The sequence below is a fragment of the Pristis pectinata genome, chromosome X (genome assembly GCF_009764475.1).
Source record: "Pristis pectinata isolate sPriPec2 chromosome X, sPriPec2.1.pri, whole genome shotgun sequence".
NCBI lineage: Eukaryota > Metazoa > Chordata > Chondrichthyes > Rhinopristiformes > Pristidae > Pristis > Pristis pectinata.
Window position 1 is genome coordinate 13494445 of NC_067450.1, and position 22979 is coordinate 13517423.

The 22979-nt window shown below is 45.4% G+C and overlaps 1 protein-coding gene across 3 annotated transcripts in view; it reads right to left on the reverse strand.

Moving 5' to 3' along the window:
- LOC127567049 (natural resistance-associated macrophage protein 2-like) overlaps positions 1–22979 on the reverse strand; it is a 113484-nt gene that overhangs the window by 31730 nt on the left and 58775 nt on the right. For all 3 annotated transcript variants that reach the window (XM_052009714.1, XM_052009712.1, XM_052009713.1), the window contains exons 8-11: positions 16204–16271; positions 10132–10287; positions 3137–3295; positions 293–379 (exon numbers count right to left, since the gene is read on the reverse strand). In XM_052009714.1, the coding sequence (XP_051865674.1) occupies positions 293–379; positions 3137–3295; positions 10132–10287; positions 16204–16271 (470 nt within the window). The remainder of the gene's footprint in view (positions 1–292; positions 380–3136; positions 3296–10131; positions 10288–16203; positions 16272–22979) is intronic.

The following is a 22979-nucleotide window of genomic DNA, read 5'->3' on the forward strand; positions in this document are numbered from 1 at the left end:
CAGAGATCATGACACACAACCAGAAGACTGGACATGGACTTACTGCGCCCAGGGATTCATAGCAAGCTACACACATTTTGTTGTGTACTGACAAGCAAGACAGTTCCATTTTCGCCCTGTTGACCCCAATTAATCACTCAAACGCCTGAGGAGAAATACCTCATTTATATTTTTAATGCAAGAGGATTAACTCTGTTAACTTTCAGTTTACAAATATCACTTTTCCCATCCAGAGGTATGGAATGACTCAACAGGGGTGTGCTGCATATCACTTCAGGGAGACTCCACTTACCCCTTTATAGATGTCAACATCCAAAGTCTTGTTATTCAAAGGGAAGAGATTGGAATGTGGACTGCTGTTGTTGAAACAAACTTCATGCTTCAGAAAGAAAAAGAATTAAGTAAGTGTCAAATACAAGGCACAGCATTCATCATTCACCTGCCTTTAAGCTTCCTGAATGCATTCAACTGTGACCAGACACAGCTCAACACCACAGCAAGATTCTGCTTACATCCTGACACCATTGGCTCCGATTGCATGCTGCTGGGACCCTTTCGCCTGAATAGTCACTGACCAAGATGCATTTATGTACATCCATAGCACCAGATGACATTCCTCAGCCTTTCTGTCATGGGGATGCACAGAGGGAACTAGAGGAATAGAGGGAAGGGCCATCCTTGCAAGGATGCTTCAGAGACCAGTGGGAAGTTTGAGCAGGGGGTTCTCAGCTGCAAATAGTACGTGGCAATGTGAGACCCAGGGAACAGAGTGTAGGTTGGTCGGTTAATTGGCTGCTGTAAGTTGCCCCAGGAGTGTAAATGGAATCTCAGGGGAATGGATGGGAATGTTGGAAGAATAACATGGGATAAGTGTAAATGAGTACACGATGCTCGGTGTGGAATCAAGTGGGCCGAAGGGCCGATTTCCAGGCTGTGTCATTCTAGTTTCCACTCGAGGCCTCTGCTGACGAACGCTAATAGTCCTTCCAGGTGAAGCAGCCATTCATTTGTACTTCTTCCTGCATTTGGGGTTCACAGTGTGGCCTCCTGTACACTGGAGAAACCAAATACAGATTGGGTGACCTCCATTCAGGCCAGATCTGATGAACAGTCACCAACTTGTAAAATTGACTCTGTTGTTCACTCCACAGATGCTGCCTGGCCTGCTGGGTATTTACAACATTCTCTATTTCAGGACAGCTAGCAATGCATCTCCCTCTCCCCCAGTCTGTGCCTCCCCTCTTCCTCTGTCCGTACCTCCTCCTCCCTCCCTCATTCAGTATCTCTTGATCTCTACCCTCCTACACAAATACCCTTTGTTCTCTCTACCTCTTCTCCTTCTCTACAATTTGAAACGTGCGATTTCTAACTCTTCCTAGTTCTGATCAAAGATCAATGACCTGAAATGTTAATGGGGTTTCCCTCTCCACAGATGCTGCCTGACTTGCTGAGGATTCCCAGCACTCTGTTTTCACCTGTGCTGAGTTAGATGATGCACATCAAGATAAAAACAGCGCACTAACATTGTCTTCACTTTCTTGGGCTAAGGATGGTGAAAGAAAGATCAGCTTGGAAGGTGGATTGCCTGCTACACGGTAACCAAAAATACCCCAGTATAACTCAACAGAAATAAGGAATGAATCTTTTACTTTCATCTAGTACCTAGAAAAAAATACAACATTTCTTTCAGGGATTGACAGGGTAGAATGTCACTGCATGCTGGGGTGTCTAGAATCAGGGTCACAGTCTCAAACTATGGGTCAGCCACTCAGGACAGAGATGGGAAGAAGTGTCTTCACCCAGAGGGTGGTGAATCTTTTTTAAGTCTCTGAGTGTGTCCAAGACTGAGATCAATGGAATTTTTTTAAAAAAAAAGATATTAAGGGATATAAAAGTGCATGAAAGGGGCACCAAGGTAAAAGATCAGCTATGATGCCTTTGAAAAGGTGGAGCAGGTGCAAGAGACTGGATATCCACCTCCCGCTTCTTGTGCCCTACTGTTCCTGGTCCACATCACTCAATACCGCAGCAGAGTGGGAGCCGAAACATTGAAAACATGGTGCTAGCTGGAAATCCATGTGGATAATATTTTTGACTAATTACTAAACAAGTAACAGATGCTATTGTTACAGTCATGTGATCCCACTGCTTACTTTTGAACTGTGCACACAGTGCACTTATTTGTTCATTTGTTGGCAAAATGACAAAGAACATGCAATTTTTTTGTGGGGCCAATTTCCTTTTGGGACTGAACAGTGTTGATATTCAAATACAGGTAAATGTACACTTCAAGTACATTGGGTGTAAAGTTTCCTTGCACAGTAGCTGGACCCTTGTCAGGCAGAAATCTCTATTGGACATCACTGATCCAAGATTCATAAGTTTAGCCCACACAGCGTCTGCAGGCGATTTACAGCACATACCAAAACCTCATTACCTTGTTCTCCATGGTTCATTTCACTTTCAAAACATTAGTGAGGGAAACTAGTGATATCAGTCAAAGTAACCCGAACTCTGCCAGTCTGTTCCAGTGGCAGCAACGCTGCACACACAGGCTTCTCATATTGCCTTTGGCAGGGAGCAGCGTAGAGGAGATCAGGAAAAGATAACAAGTGGAGGTTACATTTACATACAATTTCGAACATCCTGTGATACGAAGGGATAGGGCTGAGTGGGATATAAGGGGGTGTGAAGGAGTGAAGGGAGTGGGATTAGGCCAGATGTAATATTAAAGGCTGTAGGGCATAACGGGGAACAGTCGAATTAAATTTGGAGGATATTGTGTAGGGAGTGAGGTGAAAGGTCAAAGGAAATTAAAGGGTATGCACAGAAAGCAGAATCTCTGCGTGGGATAATAAAGGGTCTGGAGAATGGGATTAAGAAGTACGAAGGGTGACCAGAGTGTGTGGGATGGTAAAGGCAATGGGATATGAGATGAGTGGAAATAGCCTTACTGTGAAATTAATAGATGTGGTCAGACATTGGGACAGGGGAATTAGACAGCATGGCTCCTGGACAAAGCCATTGGCACAGCTTTAAAGTGGCACGCATTACTTCTGTGCTGAACCGTACGCTGCAGCTGGGATTTGGGAACGGCCAATGGAAAGACATGGAGTGTGCCCACTCCCACACTCACCACTTGCGCGTTGGTCTGATTATAAAAGGCTTCCGCAAACACCGAGACCACAAAGACGTTAATGAGGAAAGACACAAACAAAGCCAGGCAGGCTTCGATGAAGAAGTAACGATTCGCCTCATTCACTTCCTTCTTATTGGCTCGATTCACATCCCTGGACTGAGAGAGAGAGGGAGAGAGAGGGAGAGAGAGAACATCAGTTCCAGCATTTCAGACAGCAGCTGAAAGTGTTTCAAACAATGAAAGTCATTTTTAATAATCCTGGGGTCCTTTCAGAAAGAAGCCAGGAAGGATGATGTGACAGATACAGATCCCCACCATCCGGGCCATGCCATCTCCTCGCAGCTCCCATCGGGCAGGAGGTACAGAAGCCTGAAGTCCCCACACCACCAGGTTCAGGAACGGCTACTTCCCTTCAACCATTCGGTTCTTGAACCAGTCTGCACAACCCTAATCACTACAGTTTAGCAACACTGTGACCACTTTGCACTACAATGGACTTTTTTTGTTCTAATTGTGTTCTTTCTTGTAAAAATAGTGTATAATTTATGTTTAATTTAGGTTTTTATTGTCAATGTTGTGTATCAGATGCTACATGCCTGATACTGCTGCAAGTTAAGTCTTTCATTGCACCTGTAGCAACACAGCAAGTCAGGGAGCATCTGTGGAGGGAAATGGACAGTTGATGGTTCTGGTCGAGACCCCTCATCAGGACTGGAAAGATGGTCAGTATAAAGAGGTGAGGGGAAAGGGTGGAGCATGAGCTGGCAGGTGACAGGTGGTGACAGGTGAGGGGGGTGATAGGCAGATGAGGGGGCGAGGGAGTAAGAAGCTGGGAGGTGATAGGTGGAAGTGACAAAGGGCTGAAGAAGATGGAATTTGACAGGAGAGGACAGTGGACCATGGAATAAAGGGAGGGAGGTGGGGAGGGGACCCAGTGGGAGGAGTGTGTGGGTGATGGGCAGGTGGAGAGGAAAGAGCTGGGATGATGGGGTCAGTGGGATCAGGAACAAAGGGAAGGGACAGAGGGGAGTGTAGCAACACACAAAGGAGCTGGAGGACCTCGGCAGATTAGACAGCATTTTAATGCACTTCCCATTCCCACACCAACAGGTCTATCCAGTCTCCTCCACTGCCAGGTTGCTAAATGCAAATTAGAGGAACAGCACCTCACATTCCATCTAGGTATCAGCATCAAGTTCTCTACACCTGCCCCTACACCTCCAGTAGTTGCTCCCCTCTGTCCCTTTCCCCCCCTGATCCAACTGGCCCCTATCAGCTGAGGCAGTTGTTCAGTGCTATTTACTGCATCCAGTGCTCCCAGTGTGGCCTCTACATCGATGAGACCCGACGCAGATTGGGTGACCGCTTCGTCAAGCACTTTCGCCGTACCAGCCGGGATTTCCTGGTGGCCAACCATTTTAATTCCACTTCCCATTCCCCACTGACAGGTCTGTCCACGGCCTCCTCTACTGCCTAGTTGAGGTTAGACGCAGATTAGAGGAACAACACCTCATATTCTGCCTGGGTAGTCTCCAACCTCACGACATGAACATAGATTTCTCTAACTTCCAGTAACCATTCCCTTCTGTCCCTTACCTTCTCCCCCACCCCTCCCATTATCCCACCGGCCCCCCATCACCTTCCCCTCCCCTGCCCTCTCCATCTGCCCATCACCCACACACTCCTCCCTCTGGTTCCCCTCCCCACCTCCCTCCCTTTATTCCATGGTCCACCTTCCTCTCCTGTCAAATTCCATCTTCTTCAGCCCTTTGTCACTTCTACCTATAACCTCCCAGCTTCTTACTCCCTCGCCCGCCTATCACCCTCCTCACTTGGATCCACCTGTCACCTGCCAGCTCTTGCTTCCTCCACCGTTTTATACTGGCTATCCCCCTTTCTTTCTAGTCCTGATGAGGGGTCTTGACCCCAAACATCGACTGTCCAGATGCTGCCTGACCCGCTGAGTTCCTCCAGCTCCTTTGTGTGTTGCTCCAGATTTCCAGTATCTGCAGTCCATTGTGTCTCTGTGTACACATACATCTAGAACCATAGAACAATACAGCACAATACAGGCCCTTCGGCCCACCATGTTGTGCCGACCTTTAAACCATGCCTAAGACTATCTAACCCCTTCCTCCCACATATCCCTCTATTTTAAATTCCTCCATATGCTTATCTAACAATTTCTTGAACTTGACCAACGTATCAGCCTCCACCACTGCCCCAGGCAGAGCATTCCATGCCCCAACCACTCTCTGGGTGAAAAACCTCCCTCTGATATCTCCCTTGAACTTCCCACCCATTACTTTAAAGCCATGCCCTCTTGTGTTAAGCATTGGTGCCCTGGGAAAGAGGCGCTGGCTGTCCACTCTATCTATTCCTCTTAATATTTTGTACACTTCTCTCATGTCTCCTCTCATCCTCCTTCTCTCCAAAGAGAGAAGCCCTAGCTCCCTTAGTCTCTCCTCATAATGCATACTCTCCAATCCAGGCAGCATCCTGGTAAATCTCCTCTGCACCCTTTCCAACGCTTCCACATCCTTCCTATAATGAGGCGACCAGAAGAGTTGTGCATACGACAATAAACTCGACTTTGACTCCTCTACCAGACCTGCCTCAGTGAATGGTTGGCTGCTCTCACTTTCCACTCCCCTACCTGCACCTGCAAGGTTGAGTTCTGTCACAACCCCAAACTCTCAAGAACCATCAAGGGCAACTGCTGTTTTGTTTCTCAGGTTGGCCATCCTTTGCACTGGTAACTTGGCTCTCGAAGCCAGTTCCTGATCGGCGAGACCACATGCAGCTTTTGAGAGCTGGCTAAAGCCCACGTACAGGACTGTCCAAAGACTGAATGTCTGTGAATGTTTCACAAATTAAAATAAAACTTAAAAGTACTTTAAATAAATTTAAGTAAAATTAAAAGAAAAACTGAATGAGTTAAAACTTGCCTGTATCCCTTGGAGCCATTACCTCCCCCTTGAAATGAATCGTTGCTGAATTTGCAGCAGGTTCAGCCCAGTGCTGGTTCAGCAGCACAATTTCTCAGCGTAACACTCCTGCCACACAACTCCACGGGGAGCTCAAGTGACAGTGACGAGGACCTCTCAAGAACTTCAGGACTTCCTTGTTCACAACTGGTGTTTAGAAATGTTTCAGAATGCCAATCTTGCTTTTCCACGAAAATAGTGGAGCACCACTGACATAGAAAAGGTTTGTGATTATGATGTTCTACTTTTCTGACACCTCTCTCCCTTTTCTAGATCTTTGTCTCCGTCTCAGGAGACAAACTACCTACTGACATTTACTATAAACCCACCGACTCCCACAGTCTCCTTGACCACACCTCCTCCCAACCCGCTTCTTGTAAGGATCCCATCCCTTTTACTCGGTTTCTCTGTCTCTGCCACATCTATTCTCAAGACGAGGCCTTCTACTCCAGGACATCTGAGATGTCCTCCTTTTTCAGGAGACATGGCTTCCTTTCTACTGTGGTCGAAGGAACCCTCTTTCAAATTTCCTCCATTTCCCAGGCTTCAGCTCTTGCAAATAGAACAGAGATAGAGTTCCCTCAATCAATGTCCTTCATCCTACCAGCCATTGCATCCAGCACATCACCCTCCACTAGCTGCAATGTGATCGCAATATCAGCTACACTGCAGGAGGTGCAACCCCTATCCCTACACCTCTTCCCTCACCACCATCCAGGGACCTAACAGCCCTTCCAGATGAGGCAGATATAGGTAGAGAAATGGCAAATGGAGTTTAATTTGGCCAATTGTGAGGTGTTGCATTTTGGGAGATCAAATGTAAAGGGACATACACAGTTAATGACAGGAACCTTAACAATGTTGATGTACAGAGGGAACTTGGGGTCCAAGTCCATAGCTCTCTGAAAGTGGCCGCACAGGTTGATAGGGTGATAAAGAAGGCGTACGGCATGCTTGCCTTCATTAGTCAAGGCATTGAGTTCAAGAGTCAGGAAGTTACATTGCAGCTTTATAAAACTCTGGTATGGCTGCATCTGGAGTACTGCATTCAGCTTTGGTCGCCCCATTACAGGAAGGATGTGGAGGTTTTGGAGAGGGTGCAGGAGAGGTTCACCAGGACGCTGCCTGGATTAGAGGGCATGTGCTATAAGGAGAGGTTGGACAAACTTGGGTTGTTTTCTCTGGAGCGATGGAGGCTGAGGGGAGACCTGATAAGTGATTTATAAGATTATTAGAGGCATAGATAAGTAGACGGTCAGTATCTTTTTCCTCAGGATGGAAACATCTCATACCATAATACCAAAGGTCATGCATTTAAGGTGAGAGGGGGTAAGTTGAAAGGAGATGTGTGGGGCAAGTTTTTTTGCTTACACAAAGAGTGGTGGGTCCCTGGAATGCACTGCCAGGGGTGGGGGTGGAGGCAGATACAACAGAGGCGATTAGGAGGCTCTTAGATAGGCACATGAATGGGCAGAGAACGGAGGGATGGGGACATTGTGTAGGCAGAAAGAATTAGTTCAGCAAGGCATTTAATTATTAGTTTAATTAGTTCAGCACAACATTATGGGCTGCAGGGCTTGCTCCAGTGCTGTACTGTTATGTGTTCCAATCCACTTAGGTCCTCCCACCCTTTTTCCCCTATTGCCCCTCTAGCCCTCCCATCACCCAGTTTTGCCCCCTTCCCCACCTGGTTCCATCCACCCATCACCCACACACTTTTCCCACAGGGTTTCATATCTCCTCTGCCCCTCATCCCTCCATTATCTGATTCCACTTCTCACCTTCCTTTCCTATCAGAGTCCAGCAAATACAACCTTGTTTCCACTTAGCACCCTCCGACTCTACCTCCACCTGCCCCTCATCTCCCTCCTCAACTGGTTCCACCTATCACCTACCAGCCCCTGCCTCACTCCTCCCACTCTCCCCTTTCTATTGCCTCTGCTCCCTCTACACTCTCTGAAACAGGGGTTTGACCCAAAACATCGATATTTCCTTTCACTCCACAGATGCTGCTCGACCTGCTGAGTTCCTCCAGCAATTTGTTTTTTTTGTCGTGACGTACATATTATAGCATTGCATAGCATATAGTGCGCCTTGCAGCACTGCCCATTTTTGATAATAGAATTTATTTACAATTGTGGTCAGTCTGCCTGGTGTCATATCAATTATGCAAAGAACTAAAATTTATTAGAGTCTGAACCTCTTAAAAATAATTTAAAACCCTTGGTGATGTAACCCGTAAGATGGGTGCGACAAGTGGTCCCAATGCACATCTTCAATATTTAATGACCCAAATGCCAGGAAATAGTTCAAGGGCGTAGGTAAGGGCCAGGTAGAAGTTCCAGCCTGATGTGTCATTTCTGAAGTGCTGCAGGTACAAAGTGAACCAGCCAAGTGACCCACCACCACACACTCAAGATCATTTTAAGCAAATTCAATGTTCAATACTAAAACAAACGTAAATTCCAGCATTTTTTGTACCAGATGTGTAATTTATAACTAAATGAGGCAAAGCAGGGTACCTTAAATTTATTTTATTGTATTGAATCTCCTAAAAATCTTTGGCTTGGTAGGACCTCAAGCTACCACAGAAATGTACCCAACTTCCAAACTGTTTATAGCCTCGTCATTGCAGAAATCCAGCTGGGAGTGGGGACAAATTGTTCCAGAGATTGGTCTCAGAGGATGGCCATAACAAAGTGCACCCAAAGGCCTCCGATTTGCTAGCAACTTCAAATTTGTTTTGAATTGGCATTAAAATCCAAAATGGAAGTGCACCAAATTATGTAAACAGTCTTTTGCTCTGTCAATTGAAGCATTTTCATTACATTATCATCTTAACACATGTCCTCGCTGACAATCAACACAGGTGCACCTCATGGATGCATGCTTAGCCCACTGCTCTACTCTCTCTACACTCATGACTGTGTGGCTGGACACAGCTCAAACACCATCCATCAGATGACACCACTAATGGCAGAATCTCAGATGGTGACGAGGAGGCGTACAGGAGTGAGGTAGATTGGCTGGTTGAGTGGTGTCGCAACAACAACCTCGCACTCAACGTCAGCAAGACCAAGGAATTGATTGTGGACTTCAGGAAGGGAAACGTCGGGAGAACACACACCAGTCCTCACTGAGGGGTCAGCGATGGAAGTGGTGAGCAGCTTCAAGTTCCTGGACATCAACATCTCAGAGGATCTATCTTGGGCCCAACACATTGATGCAATCACGAAGAAGGCACGCCAGTGGCTCGACATCATTAGGAGATTGAGGAGATCCGGTACGTCACCAAAGACTCTTGCAAGTTTCTACAGATGTACGTGGAGAGCATTCTGACTGGTTGCATCACTGCCTGGTATGGAGGCTCCAATGTGCAGGATCGGAAGAGGCTGCAGAGGGTTGTAGACTCAGCCAGCTCCATCACGGGCACAACCCTCCCCGCCATCGAGGACATCTTCAAGAGGCGGTTCCTCAAGAAGGCGGCATCCATCACTGAGGACCCTCACCACCGGGCACTCTTCACGTTACTACCATTGGGGAGGAGGTACAGAAGCCTGAAGACCCACACTCAACGATTCAGGAACAGCTTCTTCCCCTCTGCCGTCAGATTTCTGAACAGTCCAGGAACCCATGAACACTACCTCGTTATTCCTCTGTTGCACTATTTGTTTTTGTAACTTATAGTAATTTTTGTCTTGCACTGCACTGCTGCTGCAAAGCAACACATTTCACGACATACAGCAGTGATAATAAACCCGATTCTGATTCTCATGAGGATGAATGTACTGTATATTACTGGTCACTTCCGGTACAAAAATAGGCCAGGCCAAAAAAAGAACATGCCATACCACAGTCTCCCCAGCACATCCGACAAATTAGTGGTATGGGAAATGCTGGTTAGTAATTTGACGCCATGCAATAAGCAGTTCTGCTATAGACAACCTAAAATGTGAAAGGAACCCCTGGAAAAGTTTGAGGCTCTTGAATACACACAATACTCACTTTGACTAAGGCAGAGTGTAGGTAGATATTGTGAGGCATGATCACTGCTCCAATGATTCCAACTGCCTGTTCCAACTGGCGGGTTCCACAGCCTTGACAGTAGGGAACAAACATCCCCTTCAGCAACTGTCCCTGGTCTGGCTTTACAGTTACATACTGTAGGGCAGAGAACACAGTCAAACAGTAAAGTACCAAACAAACTTCTGTACTCCAATAGATGCACCATGAATGCATGATAGTACAACCTTTTAAACCCAGTCTGATTGGTTCTGAGAAGCCACATGGTTAGACTGTATATAAAAATCACCATGGCTTCAAAGACAGACACAGTTACACATGGTTTCCAACTTCCATGTTGGACAATGTTCTAGGACTTCTGCATTGCACCAGATTATTTTCACTTGAAGCTGAATTGATGGATACGCAATGACCGTAATGAGGTGATATAGTTCATTCAGAGTCAAAATGAGTCTGCAAGGTACATAATTGTGCATTTTACTAAAAATCATCCTCCACTGGCTGTAGGAGCACACCACAGTACAACAAAAAGAGAAGGGAAAAGGCCCTGCAGGGGAACCAGTATGCCAGCTGTCACAGCAGATTTGCCAAGAGCATGGTATGCCATAGTCAAAGCTGAACAGTGACTGCTCAGCCAATCAATCAGGCCATGGCTGATCTCTTGCCTTGGGCAGATTTTGTTTTAGTGTTACTCCAAATTACAACACACTTGGAAGGACATAACAAATGGAGTGCCCCGCGAACAGTTCGTGGCCCTCAATTATTTACACTTTATATTAATGACCTGGAGGAGGAAGCAGAGTGAAAGGTATCCAAGTTTGCAGATGACATGAAAGTAGGTGAAAGGGATGTTGTGATGAGGGTATTTGGACTCTGCAATAGGATATAGACTTATTGAGTATTGGGTGGAAACTTGGCAATGGACTTTAATGTGGGAAGCGTGAGATCATGCACTTCGGCAAGAGGAATCTAAAGGCGATCTATTATTTTAAATGGAGCGTCCGCAAATGAGTGGGACCTAGGTATTCTTGTGCACGAGTCACAAAAGATTAGCAGGCAGACGCGGCAAGGAGTTAGGAAGGCACATGGCATCTTGGGCTTTATTGAAAGGGGACTGGAGTTTAGACAGAGTGTTGGTGAGGCCACACCTGGAGTACTGTGCACAGTTTTGGTCCCCTTATTTAAGAAAGGATATTCACTGGGCTAATTCTTGCAGAAGGTGGGGAATCTCTGGAATTCTCTACCCCAGAAGGTTGTGGAGGCCGGATTATTGGGGATATTTAAAGAGGAGATAGATAAAATCTTGAATGATCAGGGAATTGAGGGTTATGGGGAACTGGCACAGAAGGGGAGTTGAGGCCAGTGTGGATCAGCCATGATCATACTGAACTGTGGGCCAGGCTTGAGGGGCCAAGCAGCCGACTCCTGCTCCTGTTTTCTTGTGTGGTAGAAATGGTTGCATAAAAGAGGAGGCTTTTCAACTCCTGCATCCTGCTTTTGTCACTCCGTAAAATTGTGGCTGATCTCTATTGTAACTCTTTTTACCAGTTTTGGCTCCAATCCCTTAGTGTCTTTGCAAAACAAAATTTTATCTGTCGTAGTTTTGAAAAAAGTTTTGGTTGATTCACAGCCAGATTTGTTTTGTTGGGGCTGGAAGGGGATGGGGATAGAAAATGGGTGAAATGACGGAAAGTTCCAAATTTCCCTACCCTCAATGACTTGGCTCTAACTTTGAAGATATGCACTCTTATTCATAAATGGAGAACACCTTTAAATCATCTTAAGCACCTCAAGACACTCTCTGATCTTTCATATTCAACTTTGTCCATAAGAAACAGAAGCAAGAGTAGGTCATTCTGCTCTGTCGTCATTCATTAAGATCACAGTGATCTTTAATGTCTGCACCATTTTACTGCACTAATCCCATACCTGTCGATTCCCTTGATAGATTTTTATATATTAATCACTTGTTTTGAAATATACTCAGTGATTGAGTCTCCATAGCCCTCTTGGAGAGTGACCTCCAAAGATTCACTACCCCCTGTGTGAAGAAACTTCTGCTCATCTGTGCCCTGAATAGCTGACCGCTGGTTCTATACACCTAAGCCAGGGGATATGTTGAATTTGCATCTACCCTGGGAATAGTGAGCGGGATAATTTTCAGCTACAGGATTATATAGATCAGTTGGTAAAATGGACAGGAAATGGAATTTAACCTGGACAAGTGTGAGATGTTGCACTTTGGGAGGTCTAATATAAAGGGACAGTGTACAGTTAACAGCAGGATCTTTAACAGCATTGATAAACAGAGGGATCTTGGGGTCCAAGTCCATAGCTCCCTGAAAGCAGCTACACAGTTTGATAGGGTGGTATAGAAGGTGTATGGCAATGCTTGACTTTATTGGTCGAGGCACTGAGTTCAAGAGTCAGGAAGTTATGTTGTAGCTTTATAAAACTCTGGTTAGACCCCATCCAGAGTATTGCATTCAGTTCTGGTCACCCCATTACAGGAAGAACGTGGAGGCTTTGGAGAGGGCGCAGAAGAGGTTCACCGGGATGCTGCCTGGATTAGAGGGCCTGTGCTATAAGGAGAGGTTGGACAAAGTTGGGTTGTTTTCCCTGGAGCAGCGGAAGCTGAGGGGAGGCCTGACAGAGGTTTATAAGGTTATGAGAGGCACAGATAGAGTAGACAGCTGGTATCTTTTTCCCAGGGTCAAAATGTCTAATACTAAAGGGCATGCATTCAAGATGAGAGAGGTTAAGTTCAAAGGAGATGTACAGGGCAAGTTTTCTCTTTTACATGGAGAGTGGTGGGTGCCTAGAATGTGCTGCCAGGGATGGTGGAGGCAAATATGATAGAGGTGTTTAAGAGGCTCTTAGATAGGTACATGAATGTGCAGAGAATGGAAGGATATGGACCATGTGCAGGCAGAAGGGATTAGGTGTCATTAGCTCAATAGTTCGGCACAACATTGCGGGCTGAAGGGCCTGTTCCTGTGCTGTACTGTTCTATGTTCTGATAAGTGTGAGGTGATACACTATGGGAGAACTAACAAGAGTAGGACATTCACAATGAATGGTAGGGCCCCAAGGAGTATCGGGCAACAGAGGAACGTTGGTTTACAAGTCCAAGTGTTGCTAAAGGTGGCAGCAGGGGTAGATAAGGTGGTGAAGCCACATGGGATACTTGCCATCAGTAGCTGAAGTAGAGAGTAATAAGAGCAAGGAGGTTACGGTACAACTTTACAAGACATTGGTCAGACCGCAGCTGGAGCGCTGTGTGTAGTTCTGGTCACCACACTGTAGGAAGGACGTGATTGCACAGGAGAGGGTGCAGAGGAGATTCACCAGGGTGTTGCATTTCAGTCATGAGGACAGACTGGATAGGCTTGGTTTGTTTTACTTGGAGATGAAGGGGGACCTAATGGAGGAGATGTACAATGTTATAAGGGGCATAGTTAGGGTATAAGGGACATAGGTACAAGGAACCTTTCCTCCTTAGCAGGTGTCCAGAACTAGAGTGCATAGATTTAAAGTAAGGAAATAAGAGATTTAGAGGTGATCTGTTTTACCCCAGAGGGGGGCTGGAATCTGGAACGCACTGCCCGAGGGGGGAGGTGGAAGAAGAGACTCTCACAACATTTAACAAGTATCTGGATGAGCACTTGAATTGCTAAGGGATACAAGGCTTCGGACCAAGTGCTGGTAATTGTCATAAAGTCAGAGTCATAGAAGAAACAGGCCCTTCAGTCCAACTCGTGCATGCTGACCAAGTTTCTGATCTGAGCTAGTCCCATTTTCTTGTGTTTGGCCATATCCCTCTAAACCTTTCCTCTCCATCAACCTGTCTGAATGTCTTTTAAATGTTGTAATTGTACCCACCTCTACCATTTTCCTTTGGCAGCTCATTTCATAAACCCACCACCCTGTGTATAAAAAGTTGCTCCTTAGGTCCCCTTCTAAGTCTTTCCCCTCTATCTTAAGACAATGCCCATTAGTCTTAGATTCCCCTCCCCTGGGAAAAAGGCTGTGACCATCCAACTTGTCGACGCCCCTCATGATTTTATAACCCTCTATAAGGTCACCCCTCAGGCTTCAATGCTCCAGGGGAAAACGGGTCCGGCCCTGTCCAGCTCTCCTATAACTCAAGCCCTCCAGTCCCGGCAAACATTCTCCTGAATCTTTCTGCCCCCTCTCCAGCTTAATAATCCTTTCCCTATAACTGGGCAACCAGAACTGCACAAGTGACCAAGTGCAGTCTCACCAACGTCTCGTCCAGTTGTAACAGAACGCCCCCCCAACTCCTATACTCAATGCCCCATCCCATGAAGGCACCTTCTTCACCACCCTGTCCACCTGTGTTGTCACTTTCAGGAACCATGTGCTTGTACCCCTTGGTTCTCTGTCCTACAACAACCCCCCCCCCCCCCCCCCCCCCCCACCCCCCCCCCCCCCCCCCTCCCCCCCCCCCCCCCCCCCCCCCCCCCCCCCCCCCCCCCCCCCCCCCCCCCCCCCCCCCCCCCCCCCCCCCCCCCCCCCCCCCCCCCCCCCCCCCCCCCCCCCCCCCCCCCCCCCCCCAGGGCCTAACCATTCACTGTGTACTGTGTAAGTGGGATAAATGTTACTTTATGGTTGGCATGGATATGCTGGGCTGAATGGCCTGTGACTGTGCTGTGAGACTCTACTGTTGTATATTTCTATTAGATCACCTCTCTTTCTCCTCTTCATATGACAAACCCACCAACCCAAGAATTAATACATTGAACCTCTGCTGCATTTTACATCAAGTGTAAAAATTCTTTTGGAAGGGAGACTGGATCTGTACACAGTGTTCCAGCTGCAATCTCAGTTGAGTCCTGTGTAGAGACGAGATGTCTCTACTCTTGTACTCAAATCCCCTGGGGTAATAAAGCCCAACATACCATTTGCATTCCTAATTGCTTGTTTAACCTGCATTTCAACTTCCATCAGTTGGTGAACAAGGACACCTAGGTCCCTCTGAACACCAGCACTTTTCAATCTCTCATCATTTTAAAAATACTCCACTTTTTAGTTATCAACTGAAGTGGATCACCTCACATTTTTGTACATTATATTCCATCCGCCATGTCTTGCCCATTAATTTAACTTGCCCATAGCCCATTAAAGCCTCTTTGCATTTTCCTCAGTCCACGCTGCCACTTAAGCTTTGTATCATCAGCAAACTTGGATTTACTACACCTGATCCTCTCTTCCAAATCATTGATATAGATTGTGAACAGCTGTGGTCCCAGCCCTGATTCGTGAAACACCCTCCTATTCACAACCTCCCAACCCAAAAATCATCAGGTTATTCCTACTCTCTGGTAACTGTCCTTTATCCAACTTTCAATCCATACAAGCAGTCCCTGGGTTACATAAGGGTTCCATTTCTGAGAATTGTCTGTAAGCCAATTTTTCCGTAAGTCAGAAAACCCCATTTTCTATAGCTATATATTGTATCATATCACTCTACATATATTTGCTGTAATTCTTTCATTTCATCAAATAATCACCTTAACCTCCCCTAATTAAACTAATAGAACATATACTGTATCCAGTCATTAATTAATACCATTTTATTATAATTACTAACTTGAAAAATGTGTTAAAAATGTATGGGAGAATTTGCATAAAGTCAGATTTCCATAAGTCAGGTTATCTGTAACCCAGGGAGCCCCTGTATTATTCTTCATACTATGTGCTTTAATTTTGTTTAATAACCTCAAAGGCCTTCTGACAGCCTGAATGCACTACATCAAGTGGTTTGATTTTACGTATACTGCTGGTTACAACCTGAAAACACCCAACATTTGTGGAACGGGAGTTTCCTTTCAGAAGTCTATATTGATTCGACCCAATCCTATGATTATTTTCCAAGCACTGTTTTAATCAAATAAAAGTATGTAAAATCCATAAGATTTTTTACATAGGTTATATATCACCAAGTAAAAATCAGGAAGGGCCAAAGATATTCGAGTTCCAAATGTCTGCAAATCAAAAAGCTTCTGACACTTCAAATTCACCCACTCTTACCTCATATCCAAATGTGACAGCCATAACTGTAATGAGAAATCCAAAGAAGGCTTCCAGTTTTCTTAAACCTGAAGCAGAAGCTTTCTGTTAGAAACATTTATAAAAGGACTTTATCACATCTCAAAACACTTCACAGGCAATAAATTATTTTGAGATCGAGTGGCTTGCAGATTACTATGAAATTACAGCCTTCTGATGCCTAGTTACACTTTGGAGACATTGGGCCAGATTTGTGCTGACTGGTAGTTGGCAGTTCCATAGAGAACTGTGTGCCAGCCGCAGCGTATGCATTAGCTCGTTCTGGTCTTCTGGAGCTACAGAAGCAGCTCTGCCCCTGGACCTGCCAGAGAATTCAGGACCTTCCAATAACTTAATGAGCTGAGGGACTGGATACATTTCGGATCTGGCTCCCCAGCTTTGCACCAGTGTTCGTCTGAATGGAGATACCAAAAGTTAAACAAAATAACTTCAAAGAAACACTTAACTAAGATTCATGTTTTAATTAAAATCAGTTACTTTTCATTCCTTCCCCTCCCCACCCCCCCCCCCCAAATGTTTTTCAAGTGTTTCCGAATGTCTCTGATCATCAGAGACATTTAAAACAACAGATAAACCTTTTTGGTAGCATGAGTGGTCAGAACGCCATCAGGGCAGTCGGTGATGGGGCCTTAATTTCCACCCCCTGTAGCACAGCTGCTTCACGGAAGGGCCGTTGCAACCCATGAAGTGCAGCCATGGAGGGCAGATGCAAGGCACAGTTTGGCTCCAATGTGATCCAGCCCATTAGGCATGACGCAGTTCCAAGTGCAGCCTTGTTCAGCAGCAAATTACGTGCCCAACCTTGTGTATTCACTTCCAAGCATGATGAATTCCACAAAGTGCAATCTTTAAGGTCAGAGAGAGCAGTAGAGACAAGCAGAACCAGATTAAAAATAGAACAATTTGCAAAATAAGGCCCCAAGCTGAATTTCAGGTATTCCTCCTGCCTTTCTCCAATGTGAAATAATTGCTCAGTTGGCTTGGTCAGCTCGGTCCCAAATCATCCCCAATGCAAGGCTCTCGTGTGCTTTAGTGACAGAGTCTAATTTTTTTAGTGCAGCACACTACTTATCCATTTCTGCATTGAAGATGCATTGCTTTATTTGAATGTGCACCTTCACTAAAGCTTGCTCAGCAACCCTTTTCAATGGTTTTTGTGATGAGCATACAGCATAGCAGTCTGTGCCAGTGTTAATGCCCCATTCAAGCTTCCTCCCATCCATCCTCATTCAACTCTATCAGCATAATCCTCCATTCCCTCACAGACCTACCCAACCTCCCCTTAGATGCATTGGTTCTATTTCTCTCAACTACTCTCTCTGGTAGCCAGTCCACATTCTCGCCACTTGATAGGGTAAATAAATTTGTCCTGAACTCACTGATTTCTTGGTGAGGCTATCAAATATGAGACGGTCAAGTTTTACACTTCCCTACCAATAGAAAAACACTGTCCACTATACCAAAATCTCTCATGAATTTTTAAGACTCCTGCTACAGAGTTCCAAACATTTTCTTGTATACACTCTTCCAGAGTTATAAGATGCCTGCAAACCCATATACCAGCATCTCATGGCAAGAAGCAAAAGCAACATTGACAGCCAGGAGCTAGCCTCACCGTATACAATGAGGGTGCAAGAACCAATGGGCAGAGGCACCTTGGGGAATCAGGTTGAAGCAGCACAGCATGGCATCCTCTGGAAGCTGAAGTAGTAGGAAGCTGACTGAGACACCATTCACTGTGGACAGGCCGACACCTGGGGACACAAAGCTCCAGGGATGCCACTACCACGAGGGGTCAAAGCAAGGGCAGCTGCCATGGGTGGCCCTCTCAACCTGCCTGTGGCCATTTGACCTTTGGGTTCAGGGACCACCCATGGGCTGCCAGAGAAGGAAACTGGCACCCATGGCTGGCTACCTACAAGCCCATCGGTCTTGCTGAGGCTTGCGAGTCCTCTCCCGGCAGCAGTAGTTACTACTCCAGCGGTCAGCCTGCAGGTAAGCACCCACATCCGCACACCAAATGAAAAATAAATTCCACCCATTACTTAATTTCTGCAGCAGACGCCCTCTAGAGACGGATTTGGGTATCTCCAGAAATATGCAGACCAGTGCTCTCAGGTCCACGACTCAGCCTGCCCTTCCCCAGGAAACAAACCCAGCCTGTTTATGCATTCGTATTAGGTGTAAACTTACATTTCTGGTACCACTCTTGTAAACCTCTTTTGCACTCTCTAGCTGCCTTCATATCCTTACAACAAGGTGACCAAAATTATACTTATTATGAAGGAGGCCATTTGGGTCACTGGGTTCCTGCCAGCTCCCAGAATAATCCCATCAGTCCCATTCTCCCCTCCTCTTTTCCTTGTACCCCTACCCCTTATTCTCACTCATTTGCCCATCAACACTCTTTACATTCTTTTTTGCCACCCACTTACACAACAAGTAATTTGCAGTAGCCAACTAAATCTACTAGCACATCTTTGAGATGTGGGAGGAAACGGAAGCACCCGGAGGAATCTCTCAGAGTGCAACCTCCGGACAGCCAGCACCCCAGGTCAGGATTAGATCCGAGATGCTGGAGTTGTGAAGCAGGAGCACTAATGTTGCACCACGGTGCCATCCTCAGAATTCCCAGCATGGTCTAACCAAAGTTCAAGTCAAACCAAATGCTAGTTTGAAAGAAATTCTCCACTTTTCAAATCTATTATTCTAGAAATAAACCACAGTGCGTGGCTTATTATTTTTAAACATAGGGCCTTATTAAGCTGCATTTCCACAATTGCAATTCACATCTCATTTTGATAATTTTCTAATGCAACCATATTTTTCATATCAATATGCAACATCTCATGCTGTTGTTTCAGAATTCATTTCCCACTTGCATATCCATTCTGCATTTATTAATTGCTTGTAACTTGTTGCAGTTCTCCTCAGTACTGACTACCCCTCTTCCCAACACCAATTTGGACATGTAAAAATTGCTATTTTAATTCTACAGTCTAAACCCTTTAATTGTAAACATTACTCCGGCACCGATGCTTTTGGAATCTCATTTTCCACTATTTTGAATATCTATCTTTTGTCCTACTCTCTGCTTTTCATCTCTGCAGCTAGACAGCAGTCTATTCTGCTACTTGGTCCCTTGATGGTGCACACTCTGATATTCGTTAATCTTTTATTTGATGCTTTATTGAAGGCCTTTCGGCAAGCTAGGAAAGCTACTGTATCTGTGGTCTCTTTATCTCTTTGAGGAACTCCCTATTGTAACCCAGCCAGACATTACATTGTTATATTATAGTTTCTAAATCTTTTTCTACTTTCTCTTCTAGTAGGGATTTGACTATTTTTCCCCAGTATTGATATTAAGCCATTTGGTCTAGTGTCCTTGACATGGTCTACCTTTCTTCACAAACATGGGTATAACTTTAACTATCTTCCCTTCCCTGGCGTTACATCTTAACCCACCAAATTATAAGATGTATGTAATTGTGTCTTTGCTCCCCAGTCTTGACACTTTTTTTTAAAAAGGCAAGATGCTGCATTTCCAATTGCAAATTTTGCAAGATGGAAATCTTTTCAGTTCCATTATGTGCATGAATTGGTGGAGGGCAATGCTTTCAGGTCCGAACATCTTCAGATCCAACTGCACCACAGCTAACATACTCACTTGCAGCAATTCCAAAAGAGCCATATTTACAAACTATGGCACTCCTTCCTAGCCTGTCAGACCCGTGTTTGCTCCTGCCTCTGCACAGGTAGTGATTGAAGTTTGCCGTCACAGAATCATGAACTGTTATGGCACAGAATGAGGTCATCTGGTCCATTAAGTCTATGGTATCTGGCAAGGACTGCTGTACAGGCAACTTCAAGAATTGGGACAAATTTTCCTGCAACATTGCGACACTTAAATGCAATAGATCTTTTCAACATACCAGAGTAGATGTCCCGCAAATAAATTTATTCTTGTTTAAAGCACGAGACCAACATCATGCATGCTGGAGGAAAAAGCTTATTATTGTCCCATTCCACTGGGAAAGTGATAAAGAGATAGAACCATCAGCGATCACCTTCATCTATCTGCTGTGACATTTCATTCATTCCTTGAGGGGCTTGGATGGAAATGGATGGATATGTACTCTTATAGGACAATGAGTTGCCCTGAAGCTTGCTTTGCTACAGTTCTGGGTACTCCACCTGATTAACAAGCAAGCTGGATAAATAACAGTCCTTTAGATGCCTTGCCAGTAGGCAAGGTCCAATGCCACTGTCATTCACCCAACCTGCGAAATCTGGCATGGACAGCCTCTTGCAACAGTGTTCCCAATGCCTGAATGGCACTAGTTACAGTTTTTGATGCTTTGACTGCTTCAGGTCTTCCTGCAGGTAGTTGTAAGGATGTCACTCTCCGCATGGCGATCTCCATTTCAGTAACTTGGTTTCTAAGCTGAAAGGAGATCGACTGCACATTCTCAGCAGCTGCTCTTAGTGAACTCAAACAGATGTGGATGTTGCCTTTTGATCTGATATTAACTTCCAACTGAAGGCACATCTAGAAAGATATTAATCCCTTGCCCATACATTGCAAACTCTCAATCTAACAAGAGTTTACTCATTCTCTCCTCCATTGAAAATGGTCAAATGCCTGGTATTCCTTCACTAGATTTGCTAACTACATTCACTAACATGCTAGGGTCTACGCGGCTTCTTGGTGCGGATGTAGCCCTAGTTGCAAAACGCTATGATATACCAGGCTTTTGATTCGACTTGCTCTTTCAGCAGGCACGGTAGTGTAGTGGTTAGCGTAACACTATTACAGTGCCAGCGACCCGAGTTCAATTCCGGCCGCTGTCTGTAAGGAGTTTGTACGTTCTCCCCGTGTCTGCGTGGGTTTCCTCCGGGTGCTCCGGTTTCCTCCCACATTCCAAAGTCCTACGGGTTAGGAAGTTGTGGGCGTGCTATGTTGGTGCCAGAAGCGTGGCGACACTTGTGGGCTGCCCCCAGAACACCTCGCAAAGGATGTATTTCACTGTCTGTTTCGATGTACATGTGACTAATAAAGAGATCTTATCACCTTGCAAAGAATCTGTAGGATGAATAATAAAAGATTAACAATGAATCCAAACACCATGGTTTCAAAGGAAACAAAAAAATATTCCATGCATCATGGCTATGCTTAGAGATATGGTCAGACAAGGAGGGATAATAAATAAAGGTTACTCACCAGCTGGCCCCAAAAATGGGGCTCACCAATCCTTTACACAGACTCGTGGCTGGAAATAGGCAGAGCACTTCACATTGCAACAAGTGCTGCAAGATGGGTGCTGCTCCACCTGTCCCCTCTGGGTTCATACTGCCTTGGAAACATAACTATGAACAGGACAGCAAGTCCCCAAAGAAGCACCAATGTCAGCTTTAGGCATTGTGCAAGGGTATTGCAAAGTTACTTGCAAGTTGTTTGTTCTGGCAAGATGCATTCCAAAATGAAATACGAAATGAAGCATGGCATTTTTGCGCTCCAAAAGTGTGCTAAGAAAAAGGTCAAAGCTTCTTTGTCTATTCTCTAGAGGATGCAAAAGAACAATGACTTGTTCTGAGCTTTCTTTAGCATGCACGTTAAGTTAAACCCACTGAACCTGTTTGCATTCTTCTCACATTGGAACATGCACCCATTCATTCTGCTACTTAAACCTAGGGTTTAAAGGAAGGCTACCTTCAACCCAAACCAGGAACTCAAAGGGAAAGTTCCCCTTTCACAGTAATGATGCCACTTCAAATTAATTTACATGAAGAGTTCATTCCCTTTAATGAAAAGTAGGCTTCTAATTACCCCATCCAACTATGCCTCTTAGAATACAGGCCCGACTCCGTCCTTGCATTTTCTATATTGAAGAAAGCACAAAGACAATGGGCTGGATTGCACTGGCAGCCAACCAGCTGTTCCACAGTGATCTGCTGGCTTACTGCAGTGTTCACATCTGTGCTCTGGATTTCTGCAGCTCTGCATTGACCTCTTGCTTTGCTGCTGAATTCAGCCTCACTCAGCAGGCAGTGGGGACCAAGAGGTTTGTGAACAGCAGTCTTCAACCACCATCTTGACCAGAGCTAGACAGAACACCGCTGCCCATCAAATGGTCGCTCCAAAAATTGGAGGCGTGGAGTTTCAGTAAGAGTTTCTTGCCTCTCTACTAAGCAGCCATGGATACCTTAACATGGACTCACATGCAATGTCTTCCAGCAGGTGTCAAACGATATTTATCATCGGGGTGGATGAACCTACGCAGAGAAGCCATTTTGCTACTTTAAATGCACCTTATGAGTCAACAAGCGTTCAGTCATGCCAGTGAGGCACCTCTGTTGCTCACCTAGATATTCTTCAGTGTTAACAGCTTGCATCTTATCCACCACCTCCTTGGTCTCAATGTGGAGTGATTGAAGATGCTCCTGCACTGTCAGCATAGACTTGAAGGACAGTGTTTTTTTAAACTGAAAAATTGAAACTACTGAGATTTCTCTTCTGCTTTGAGATGGAGAAAAGAGGGGAAAGGGCTGGGGAATAAAACACTCACCACCATATCCCATTGATACCACATATCCCATTGATTGACCCAATTGGAGGAAAGGAGTTATGACACAGATTAGCCCATCAGCTGCAGAAAAGGCATCAAAATACTTTGAATGTCCAGAGCCGATGTTCCATCTATTTCTTCTGATGTTTTGACATTGCACTAGTGACATCA